Below are 13222 nucleotides of genomic sequence, written 5' to 3' on the forward strand. Positions count from 1 at the left end.
ATTGTCCCGCCTGGACACCCACTTAGTGACCCTACCTCTGTCTATTTGTCAATTCTGTCTCTGAGACATAATAATTCCATGCTCTATGGGCTGGATTTTCATTTCACTGATTGTACATTATAATATACGTAATCCTACATTATCTTTCAAGAAAAAAGAGGACACGGAATGCGCGCTGTTTTCAGCCGACCAATGAAAACTAATAATAATAAGAGAGATAAATGATAATAGTTGTTATATACAACTTATAAATTAATATATCTGTTATACATAAAGTAACAAAAACCGATGAATACACTAAGATGTGTGGACAGTGGACAATATGTTATCTTTAAAAAAACTGTCATTGAGACATTGCAGCCGTATTTCAGCAAAAGAAACATTGCAAAATGTCGGTACGTTACCATACATAATAAGTATAAAGATCATAATATCAAATGGCGTGACGAGAATGGATAGGATAAGGAATGAGTATATAAGAGGAAGCCTGAAAGTTGCACCCATAACAGAAAAAGTAAGGGCAAATCGCCTAGCATGGTACGGGCATGTGATGCGGAGGGATGAAAGTCACGTGACGAGAAAGGTATTAAGAATGAATGTGGAGGGAAGTACGAGGAGAGGAAAACCGAGGAAAAGGTGGATGGACTGTGTGAAAGATGATATGAAACTAACGCAAGTGAATGATGAGATGACGGGTGACAGAGATGTATGGAAGAAAAAGACATGCTGCGCCGACCCCAAGTGAATGGGACAAGGGCAAGCGAATGATGAATATCAAAGTATGTTTGGTACTAGTTTAGACCTGAACGCTGTTTTTTGACATTACCTACACAGTAAAATATTAAAATGATTTTTGATTACCGACAATTGCATGCTTTTTCCAAATCGCTAGATTTTGACCACTGGAGGGCTTCGCCACTTTTTTTTAAATATATGACATCTATTATAGATTAGGCTAGATTTTGATTTAAAAAAATCGAAAAGATAACACATATCATCACGTCATAACCACAATGATGACAAAGGTCCACATCTTAGTAGGAAGTACAAAAGAAGAAGGGGTTTCATTAAAAACTAAAGAATACCTCATCTTCTAACAGTACATTGATATAATTGAGATCATTAACACATACCTAAGCTAATAGACATTGAAAATCACTGGTCAAATAATATTTAAATAAGCAATATGTAATCAAATGTCAATTCCAATCAAATTATACAGTTAATCATTTTAAATCGATAAAGTTTAAAACTTAAAAATAGTGTAAAAGCGGTAAGAAATAATAGTATCTATGAACACTAAATCTAAAATAAATCATGTTATAACAAGTCTAAAAATAATTATCACATTATGTACTATTTACAGAAGTGTTGACGAATCGTCAACTACTAATACAAATTAATAATTACCCGAATTAAAAGTTCACACCGATTATTAATATTAATTAATAATAAATCGTCACATTCTTACTAAATACAGACAAGACATGTTATATCCTGGGGTTTATTTTTACAGACATTCGTTTGACGAATCTTATTATTGTTCTCATTTCATAAATAGGTACTGATGTCGCAACTTCTTTAAGCAAATAAAAATAAGGTTAGGAGAAAAGTCAAACCGTCGACATTTCAGAATACTGAAACAATACATTTCAACTCTAAATAAGTTAGGATTAAATGGGACACGAGCAAAATTAGGGCAAGTAAAACACTTATAGGGAATTCCCATACTGTTTTTCTTGGCCCTAGCAAAATAAACCATGTTTCTCTTATCAAGATATATTTGCCAATGCGGCCAATTCTGGTTTAGGTCAAAAATGTCAATATTTTTATAGTTCTGATTAATCTCGTTTACAAAAGTCAAGACTACATATAGGTAGTTTACATACACATGTTGTGAATAAATACTTTGGAAATCACTCATATTTCACAATGTAAATTATCATTTGCATTGGATACTTCATAAATTCTTCCTTGATAGCACGAAATACAAGCCATTTCAAAGTTCTGTATTTTATCCTATTACATTGAAAAATACTTTAATTTCCAACTGTCAATTTCAAGCCAGGCGGTAGACAGTTTAAATGTTAATGAAAATATAATAACACCATCTACATCTACAGTTCACTTTGGAAGGGGTTCTTAAACAATCTAGTTTACATTTCTAAACATACTTAATTTGCTATCGGGAGCCTAAAACCGGACACGTCATTGAGTATGAAACCCAATAACAAAAATGTTACTCGATATTGGTATGATAATAACTTAGTCGTAAGGGTCATTTTTGCATGTCAAATAAACATTTTTAACTTTAAGCACCATCGAGCTAAGCTAAGAGTATTTGGAATTACGAGACCCTTGAGTCAAAATCATAAATAGTCGGAAAACTAACGAATAGGATTGACAATTATTTTAAGTGTTACGATAGTATAGGTATATTACCGATTTGGAGTTAAAGTTTTTAATTGAAGATAATTTCAAACTCTTATAACTCCAAATAGCTCGATGGGTATAAAGCGATACTTTTTTATTTTCATACACAATGACATATGTGGTATTTTCTATAAAAAGGGACCTTATTGTCGATGGCGCTTACGATGCTCCGATATAAATACAATGCCGCGCGGCGCTGTGCGGCGTAAGCGCCATCGACAATAAGGTCCCTTTTCATAGAAAATGCCCAATATTTTGCATAGGGCCCCCTAACCTAACAGCGCCATTCATTTCTAATACTTCATCCCTACAAACAGCAACTCAACTGACCACTGGTAAGGACGCTAAGCACAAATAATTTCGTACGCGCGTAATATGCTATCCCGCCCATGATTACAAAATAAATAATAGTACTAAGTACGGAAGGTTCACTCTCTAACAGAACGCGTGGTGGGTCCTCTAGGTGACGCAAGCGCGAGCAGGCGTCCGTTCCGTAGCGGTGCGCGGCAATTACTACTGCTAGACACCAATATTGGTGTGGGCCGCATGTACTTGTAGCGGTTGTAGCGACGCGACGACATCGCGAAGTGAGCCACGCCTGCCATGATGCAGTCGGTCAATGCCACTATGCGAGCGGGACAGTAAATATGCGTGTGCGATATAGATTAGGAAATGGCGGGTTAATGTACGAAATTATTCTCTCTTAGCATCCTAAATATAGACCTTATGTCGCCGCAGTAAGGTTCATAAATGACCAGTCAACGCTGCAACAGTTACAGCTTGGTGTGTTTGACGGTGTCCGTCCAGAAGTATTGAATGGTCATGGCTTCCAGCAAGAAGAAGGAGGCGTCGAGGCTGTACATCTCGGTCTCCTGGTATACCTTATGTCGCCGCAGTAAGGTTCACAAATGGCTAGTCATGTCAACGCTGCTATAGTTACAGCTTGGTGTGTTTGACGGTGTCCGTCCAGTAGTTCTGGATGGTCATGGCCTCCAGTGAGTTGAGGAACGAGTCATTGTCGAGGCTGTACATCTCCTCTGAGTTGTCCTGGAAAGTAAAACGATTTTTTAAGCATTGGGTAAATAAATATATTAAACCGGGTCACTCACGTTTACAAAGTCGATGATTGCTCGACATGTTTCGCTCCATAACGAGGAGCATTTTTATAGAGCACACGCGTTGGTGGTTCAACGCAGACTGCGGGCTGCAGCTCTCCACGACCGATTACTCGGCGCGGGCGGCGGCGGCGGCAGGGGAGACGAGAAACTACCCTCGTAAACGTGAGTGAGAGGTTTAATATATTTAATATATCAGTGTCTCACGGAAGTTTTGTCATTAAAATTGGGTTAATAAATTTACAATTTCATTATTCAACGCCACATGACTGGTATAAATGACTGCTATGGTCACTGAAAACTGTTAGATAGAATTCAGAGGTTTTGAAGCTCTGACGTTCTAATTGAGATTGACGTGAATTAAGATCAAAATCGCGAATAGTTGTGTTTGCGGTGGCCCTTATACAGAACTAGCTTTTAATTTCGTCTGCGTGGAATGACGATAATGCTAATGATTGATATCCCCCCCCCCCCCCGGGCCTCAAATCATCTCTAGCGGCTTTAGCGTCAACAACAGACAAACAGTTACTCGTACTTTCTTTTGACCACGATGATAAGAAAATTATAAAACTAGGTGCAAGCGACGTAACAGAAATGAAAATAAAACATGTAAATTGAAATACATACCCGTATAGTGCTGTCATCAAGATACCCGCTAGAGTCTGGATTCGAGCATTTATCATTCAACGTCTGTGGCTTATTCAGGTACCTCCGCCTGTACAGCACGAAAGCCGTGCTTCCAGCCAGCGCGCCCAGAACTAAAGCAGCAAACGATATCCCAGCTATGGCACCCATGTCCATACCGCCTGCCTGCTCGATAACTCTTCGAGAAGATTCTATGTTCGGCGGGATGCGAGTCTGCAGGAAATTCTGAGTTTCTAAAGACAAAGGTTTGTCAGTTACTATTCGGCTTTCTGATGTTCGTTCTATAGTATCGGTTTTGACTACATCAGGCCGCGTTAGGTTCCTTCTTTTTGATGCGAATGTTGCATTCTGCGCGTCAGTTAAATTAGTGAGCTCTGGCGCTGCTGTTGCGTTGGAAAGCGTCGCGTTTGGCGCTGTCAGTGTTTCTGTCACATTTTTGTCGTCTGTCGCATTTAGGAGCGCTACTGGTGCTTCAGTTGTAGCGTTTGTTACATTCTGAATTGGTTGTATAAGCTCGTCAGTTTGATTGGCAGTAATGTTGGGGGGTTTGGTGGTGGAAATTGTTTTGGTGAAGTACATGGCCCGGCCCTGCCGGTCGCTGGGTTCTATTTCTACGTCGGTGGTTAGGTGCTGGAGTTCTTCGGACTGGGGCGCAGCGGTTATTTGGCAGCTCCCTGGAAAGAAGAAAAAATAAATACGTTACTAAAAATCAAGTTGTATAGAACCATAACTTTTATAGAAAACAAATAGGTAAGTTATAGATTGTTACACTAGTGTTACAGACAGTATCATATTGTTATTGAATCTTTCGTTTCTTATATTAACACCTTATTTGTGTAAATATACAGTCGATAAGACCAAGGCCCTTCTTGATTTAGCAGAAAGGATACGACGTAACACGAGTAGGGTAGATACACACATAAAACAAATTCATCATTATACTTAATTTCATAAGCCACCCAAAGTCCTATCTGTTGTTTTAATTAACCGTATAAATATGTAAATCACATATAATTGGACATGATCGGATTGTCACGAGTCATTTGCTCTGATGCAATGACTTCTTCGGAATGACAGTGCGTGCACTACTGCATGGTTAACATAATTATAAGGTACTGTTATTATTTAATAGTTCAGTTACGTCTCAATCGATGAATAACTGACACTAGACATTACAGTCCGAACAAAAGCTCCGTGTGTTTCCAAGCTGAGAAAACGTGAAGCACCGCCTCTTGCACCGAACCGAACCTTTAGAGGCGTTGTTAGGCGTGGGCGAAGTGGCCCCTCGCCAGCCACAGCCAGCATTTTTATTACCTTGGGTATACACATTGACAGAAAAGGGCCTCGAGCGAGACAACTCAAAATCACTTACAGGGGGACCGCTAATTTCAGTTAAATTGTACAATTTACGTTACCTAAATATCTACAAAAATAAAATTGTAGTAATAGGGAAGAACGTGGGTTTATCCAGTATAAAATGGTGCCAGATGCAACTCAGTAGCCCTCTGTAGAGTGACTCTCTCTCGTCGTAAACGCTTCATAATGATGTGTTGGTTATTCTGTAACCTCCGTCTAGTCTTGTGTGATTCTCTCTGTCTTTGTAAACTCTTTATAACGTGTAATCGGTTAGTCCGTGGGTCAAAATCTCTTTCTACAAACTTAAATAATTCGCGCAAGAGAGATAATCAAACGGTAAAATACACATTCATAAAGTCTCGCGTGTCATCCATTTATGGATTCGTCTGCAAATGTATTCGTACGGCGTAATGAACACAGTTTGTTCAACTGTTATAGAACTAATAACCCCCTTTTTCATAAAACTTTGCGGGTTTGATTTAGTTAAATTATGTTTTATCCCTTTTTAACAAATACATAAGTCAAAATGACAGCTGAAGACAAACAATTCATAGCTAATTCAGGCCAGTAACGCGTTTATGAATAACGCTATTAGTCTTTATGGAAACGGATCACTTTCTGTTTAACTTTTTCTATCCAATTATCCTTTTTTTTTTTAGCTGAGAGATGCTTAAATTCAATGGTCAATTTATACTACTTACTGAAATAAATTTGCTTTTTACTAATGCTTTTGTACTAATAATTAAGGGCCACTTGCGCGATTCAGGGTTACTAGGGTTAGCCAACTAACTCTGAGTTAACCGTTAACCGTCAATTGTACTGTTAACTCCGAGTTAGTGGCTAACCCTGGATCGCGCAAGTGGCCCTAAGGCAATCTGGCTGTGATCTTACCTAGTATCCGGGTTGTAATAAAACCAGGCAGCCGGGGGTTTAGGTATTCTTTATTAGGACCATAATATATGCTTAGTACGAGCCCCGATGCAAATTAGTTCGTCTAGTTCCACACATTTGTTTATTCTAATAAATTTTACACATGAAAAAAAAGGACCCAGTAATGGGAACCATAATAGTAATGTTTAATCTAGTTTATTTTTATCGTATAATAAAATTGAATGAGACTCTTATTGTTAAAAAATGTACTTTTCAAAAACGTTCTCCGAATCATATTGTCCTCTCCTATAGCACTGCTGCATGCATGGCTCGAAACAAAATTGTCAGTACATTGGTAGAGCCGTGTTGCTTTCCCTAGTAATAGCCCTTTTTACATCTGTTATATTCCTACCCGTCAAATAAAAAATAAAAAATCGTTATTTTTTTTCTTTTAGTACAAACGGTATTTCTTGTATTTGGATTAAGTTATTGGAGAATATTACCATATAAATTAAACTACATTAGCATTAGCATTAAATGTTAGTGATTTTTAAACTGAAACATTATTTTTGTACAAACGCGAGAACCTCAAAAAATGGTCTGCCTCTGACTAGACGAAAACATATGCATCGGGCTCGTAGTCTTATTATTTAAGTATCTTCGCCCACGATCTAGTTTTGTAATCATCATCCTCATCATCAATATCGGTCTAAAATTCTAGGTCCTCTAGGCGACATAACTGAACACATAGTAATAAAATTATAATTGCTATGAGAAAAATTCTTGCCCTTAATCGTCGCCGCAAAACGCTCCTTTCCTGTCGAGTTATAAGCACGTATAAGCTCGTGCAGGCCTTGGTTGGTTCCCAGAAACCATACATGGTAACTCCTATTCCGGTTCATTAAGTTCAAGAACAAATATATAGATTTTTTTTCTACTAATCGAATATCTAGCGTGTGATTGTCGAGACTGTTACAATATAATTTTTAATTTAAGTAAATGTCACAAATTGATTTTTTTTAGTATTTAGTTAATTGTTGTTGCTATTGGAGCGCAACCTTTTATAGCATTTTAGCTCCGTTTACAAAAATCTACGCGACTTTTTACGAATGAACGAAAAGTAGAATTGAATAATTATTTCTCCCTAACTATCCCTAGACTAGACAATGATATTTTAACTAGCGTGTGATTGACGAGACTGTTACAATATAATTATTAATTTAAGTAAATGTCACAAATTGAATTTTTTTTATTATTTCGTTAATTGTTGTTGCTATTGGAGCGCAACCTTTTATAGCATTATAGCTCCGTTAACAAAAATCTACGCGACTTTTTACGAATGAACGAAAAGTTGAATTAAATAATTCTTTCTACCTAACTATCCCTAGACTAGACAATGATATTTTAACTAGCGTGTGATTGACGAGACTGTTACAATATAATTTTAAATTTAAGTAAATGTCACATATTGTTTTTTTTTTATTATTTAGATAATTGATGTTGCTATTGGAGCGCAACCTTTTATAGCATTATAGCTCCATTTACAAAAATCTAGGCGACTTTTTACGAATGAACGAAAAGTAGAATTGAATATATCTTTCTACCTAACTAAACACACACCTACATATTATGGGTAAAACGGACAGCCCCATGTGCAGAGCGTGCATGGCAGAAGAAGAAACAACAAAACATATTCTCCTAGACTGTAAACAGGTGGAAGTATAGAGGAGCAAATACCTAGGGAATCCATGCACACTAAAGGAGGCAACTAGCAACCTGAAGACCTTGCTAGGCTTCGTGGAGGAGCTGGGGTGGTTAGAGTAGCGCTACCTCGTTTCACGCAAAATAGGCACATTGGATGTCGAGTTGCGGAAAATGCCCAGCAAAACTAACTAACTAACTAACTAACTAACCTAACTATCCCTAGACTAGACAATGATATTTTAACTAGCGTGTGATTGACGAGACTGTTCAATATAATTTTAAATTTAAGTAAATGTCACAAATTGTTTTATTTTATTTTATTATTTAGTTAATTGTTGTTGCTATTGGAGCGCAACCTTTTATAGCATTATAGCTCCGTTTACAACTACGCGACTTTTTACGAACGAAAAGTAGAATTGAATAATTCTTTCCCCCTAACTATCCATAGACTAGACAATGATATTTTAGCTCCAGAGAGGGCGTTCCAAATGCGTTTACAAATTGTACAGTTGCTATTTAGTGGCACCTCGGCAAGCTATAGCTGTGCACGTGTAACGAGCTGAAAGAAAAAGAGAAAAGTGTAACAAAGATGTATGGTATGCAGAAAATAATCAACAGTAACATTCATTCATTCATTCATCGGTAATGAAATAGGTGGTGGTCAAGAATACGTGGTTAGACTGGTTAGTTTACTTGTTATTGGCGCTCACTCTGGCGCTACTCTGTATAGTAAGCGAGGGAAATCCTGCTTTAAAGATAAATGCATCCGGAACGGGTACAGATTATAGAACATTTGTCGCCGTAACATATTCAAGGAAGCAGGTGTCTTGTGAAGCTTCCTTTGTGCTAGAATTTATCTATGGAAAGACATAAAATATAGGCAAAAATCTAACACCATTATTGATGTTTTCGCATAAGGGAGGGGAGGCTATATCAAGTAATTGAAGAAAAATGTATCGGCGCTTTCTAAAATAAATATTGAAAACCCGATTCTCACAGATCCTGGTGTTTTTGGGTTCTTTAACTCAGAATCACTAGCATATTCAATTCTGATGAGTAAAAAAGATGTCCCAATTTTTTTTTATGAAAATTGTACATTCCACTACCTCACGCACACAAAAAATTTCACACTAAAACGTGACGTAATGGAATGGGCATTTTGGGACATCTTTTTTTAATGGCAGTATGGAGAATGCTGTCGATTCTGAGTAGAATGAGCCCAAGAATGTCCAGATTTGAAAGAATAAGGTTATCAATATTTATTTTAGAAAACGCCCAGTTGTATTAAATAGCACAATTTTTATTGATGGAACAACGTTCTAAACAGGCCCACTCTAGGTCACTTTTCGCAATTTTAGCAATTAATCATGTTGTGGGTGTTGCCTATGTACAGTTGTCATCAGATATATCGGAGCGGCCCAGGAGCTCACAAATATCTGAACACCCCTTTATTGTGAAGGCGTTAGAGTGCGTGTTCAGATATTCTGAGTACCGATGTGACTAGCCATATGCTCTAACCATAAATATAAAGCAATTAAATACTAAGAAGCCTTAGATTCAAAATAAAATTAGTTATTTTTTATAATATTCATATGGACTTATGTCGATTTATTTGATTTTCTCTCCTTCTAGGGCTTTGACAAAACATTACAATATAAATACAATTGTATTAAAGTAAAAACAATAAGAAAACTATTAGACAAAATCTTAGAAAATAATATCAACTTTTGAAAACAACGCCATCTGTGGGCCGAGTGAGAAATTCAGTGCATTATGATGTACGTATAAAAGTATTGACTATCGAAACATTATCAACGAGCTGTTTCACGTTCAAGTGGTTGCATAAGAGGGATCATAGATGGCTCTGATTAAGGTATTACATCGTGGTCAATCAAAAACATATCTTATGTATGGGGAATAAGGGTTACGCGAAAGACACGTTGTTACGACTTTTTGTTCTGAGAAATCGAGTGTTCGCACAGGTGCATGTTGTCCAACTTATGTCATTAAACAAAAATGAGACTTAAATTAAAGGACGTAAGAGTTATATTATGAAAATTGCAATCTTATATTTGGTAGGTAAATTCTAATGTAACCATAATGAGACCGTAATGCAACCATAATGCTACCATAATGCGTCCATAATGCGGGCAGACTTTCTGAGAATCATGTCGGCATTACGCAGGTGCACCGCAGGTGTTATTGAAATGACGACAAATGAAACCATATAAAAGGGAGTAGGGAAGGATCAGAATTCAGTTTTACTTTGTGCTTCGGACCGGCAATTGACTCTGGTTTAATAGTGTTTGAAAAAATTACTGGTGGGTGGAAAATCTCTGTTCATTTTTCTAAGTGTTTGACTTTATTTAGGACAAGACTTAGTCTTTGACCTGATGAAGTTAGCCTTTGGAAATTGTGTCTTTGTTTGGCTTTGCGGAAACTATGTTTGTTTTCGTAATGGATAAACTTTGATACTATCGAGCAGTGTGTTTCCACTTTTGCTATTAATTTTAACAGGAGTTTTGTAATGAAGGTTTAACATCAAGTGAATACTCTGCCCATGATATCTATTATTTGGTTTTACTGAGGACAAACGTCTTCAACAAGGCTAAGTTTAGAAGATGTGTTATTTTTCGGACGAATGGGGTCTATGAACTCATATCGTTTGGAGTTAATGCATCCGGACGGAGTATTTTATTATCATTTTATGCCTTCATAAAATAATAATCTAATTAAATTGTTTTGATTAAATATTTGCGTTATGATTGATTATGTAAATATAATGTCTATATGACATAAATTATAAAGTAATAAAAATTATTTGTTTGAGAATAATATCAGAAAACTCCTACTTGTTTCTCTTATGATTCAAAGCCAGATCAGTGTCTAGACAGACAGTAGTCTAGCCTTTCACTTGCTATCCAAAACGGTGACAAACGGCAAATGGAAGGAGGTCTTTCTTTTACCAAGATGAGGGTGTACTTGGCGCTTTCTCTTTACCAACATAGAAAGCGAAATATCTCTCCCTCCCTGGTCTCCAATGCCCAACTGTTAGACTAAAGCGAGGGCATCACGTGCGTGCCATTGAGTGTAAACTCTGCTCGTTTGAAACCTACAGTATTTGGAGGTCTTGTATTTTAAATATATTTATATGTGCCATTTATAGACATAATAGGGACCTAATCTATCCAAGTGCTGTCCCTGCCTCTGTGCAACCCGCCTTGGAGGGGATTAAACACACAGGCCGATTAGCTTTGTTGTATCAACTTGGCCGGTTGAACGATTAGCTCTCTAATTAGGGAAATCACTTGCGTGTTTTTCAAAGTACTAGGTCAATGGTAAGTACGATCTGTGCTTTGATTACACTAGAATAGGCCAGTGTATTAGAAGTAGGGTAGCTTCACACTCACCATTTGTTAGGAGTTAGGGTCTCTTTTAATGCTCGATCTAAAAATCTGATATATGGTTGATATATATTTTTCTTCATTATCCTAAAAGCGTAAGTGTAATAGGCAAGGGGTTTAATTGCCTAGATATTCCTATTTCATAATGTATTTGCGTAAAAAGGTATTATTGTATATAAAATCTTATACTATTTGTTTTATTTTGCTAAAATTTCTAGTGTTTTGATGTGGGAGCGAGGTACTGAATATTTCATTCTGGTTTTCAAGGTATATACAAAATAAATTCCTAAAATATCAAGCTGGGTTTAGGTATACATACCGTTCTGGAATAGAAGAATGGTTTGTTTTAGGGATCCCTTGGCAGGCAAGAGCAGTCCAATGGGAGGAGTCAAGAGTGGAATAATGCTCGACTTGATATTTCTGTCTCATAAAAATATAGTAAATAACTGTGGTACTTCGTTTGTGCGTCTAAAAGACTGGAAAGAGTCTATACTTTCAGTTCTGGGTAGTGGAAAAGGGATTAGTATCCCTAGCTTTTGAACATAAAAAAGAAGTAATTTTGATTGACTGATGATACTTGGCGCTTCTTTCATCAGATCATCTAGGAATACTTAGGTTGCGAAGCGTTGGTCATAGCCCATCTGGCTACAATGTTAGGATAGGTGACCCGATTGATGGTTTGAATCGGGATAAGGCTTTCTGACCCGCATCGAGCATGCGAAGCAGTACGTGTGAACTCACACATCGTTTAGAAGGTGATAGTATAATTATAACTTTCCCTAAAAAGTTAGGGTGTAAATGGGCTTATCCTAGGAGTGCTGCTTCATATGTTATCCCGAAAGCTTAATAGGCGTAGCGGGACTTCACCAAAAACATTTTTAAACTCATTTTACCAACTACATTTTCAATCTTATACTAACCATGTATGCTGCAATTACCTAAATAACGTCAAATGTAATATGCCTTTAACAGCATTTACATTACACAAATAGATTTAACTAAATTGTAATATTAATTTCATCACTGCGCACGGGGTTCTATTTTAGAGTCCTTCACTACGCTCAGTATTCAATTGTGGAATCCTTCGCTTAGTTTAAGATTCGATGTTCGCCTCTCAGTAAATACGTCATTTTGCTCCCTTGTGACTCAATCTACTATTTCTATTCTTGTAACTATTAAAATATTCTTTAGTGTCATAATAAAATATATCTTCAGTACCATAAATATTTATTCCTTAAAATAAGGGTCCAAAATATAGTTGTTACTCATTAAAGAATCTAGGGTTCCGCGGTTCACTTCGAGGGGTTCTAACGCTAGACTAGACGATCACATGGCCAAATTTTAGAGGTAAATTCTTAAGGGGTAGATTTTTAAGATTTAGAATAAGATTAGTTTTAATGGTAATAGTTGGGGTGGTGACATTTTGGAAGCCGTGACCAGTATCTGAAATGTACCTTGGGGTACATTTTGGTGTAACGTGATGCAGGATTCATTTTACCTTACTATGATTTTTCAAAATATATAAAAGTAGCCGTTGGCTACATTTTGTTGACGTGAAACGGAGTGTGTACACTATATTTTGGACTTTTAAGAGAAAATAACTGACCTTTTGGAGATAAAAAGACAAATTTTGACTTCATTATTTAATAACTAAGGCTTTAAATACATTTCTTCAGCTTTCAGTCTTAGTTCAGG

General features: G+C 36.8%; 1 protein-coding gene across 2 annotated transcripts in view; it reads right to left on the bottom strand.

Moving 5' to 3' along the window:
- Window positions 1-1091: 1091 nt before the first annotated feature.
- Window positions 1092-13222, bottom strand: part of LOC134755676 (uncharacterized) — a 112444-nt gene continuing 100313 nt past the window's right edge. The window contains exons 3-5 of one of the 2 annotated variants that reach the window (XM_063692216.1): window positions 4176-4867; window positions 3368-3480; window positions 1092-3204 (exon numbers count right to left, since the gene is read on the bottom strand). In XM_063692216.1, the coding sequence (XP_063548286.1) occupies window positions 3370-3480; window positions 4176-4867 (803 nt within the window). In that variant the 3' untranslated portion in view covers window positions 1092-3204; window positions 3368-3369. Of the gene's footprint in view, window positions 3481-4175; window positions 4868-13222 lie in introns of both variants that reach the window. The other variant, XM_063692217.1, reaches the window with a different exon arrangement.

The sequence above is a fragment of the Cydia strobilella genome, chromosome 3 (genome assembly GCF_947568885.1).
Source record: "Cydia strobilella chromosome 3, ilCydStro3.1, whole genome shotgun sequence".
In the NCBI taxonomy this organism is placed as follows: Eukaryota; Metazoa; Arthropoda; class Insecta; order Lepidoptera; family Tortricidae; genus Cydia; species Cydia strobilella.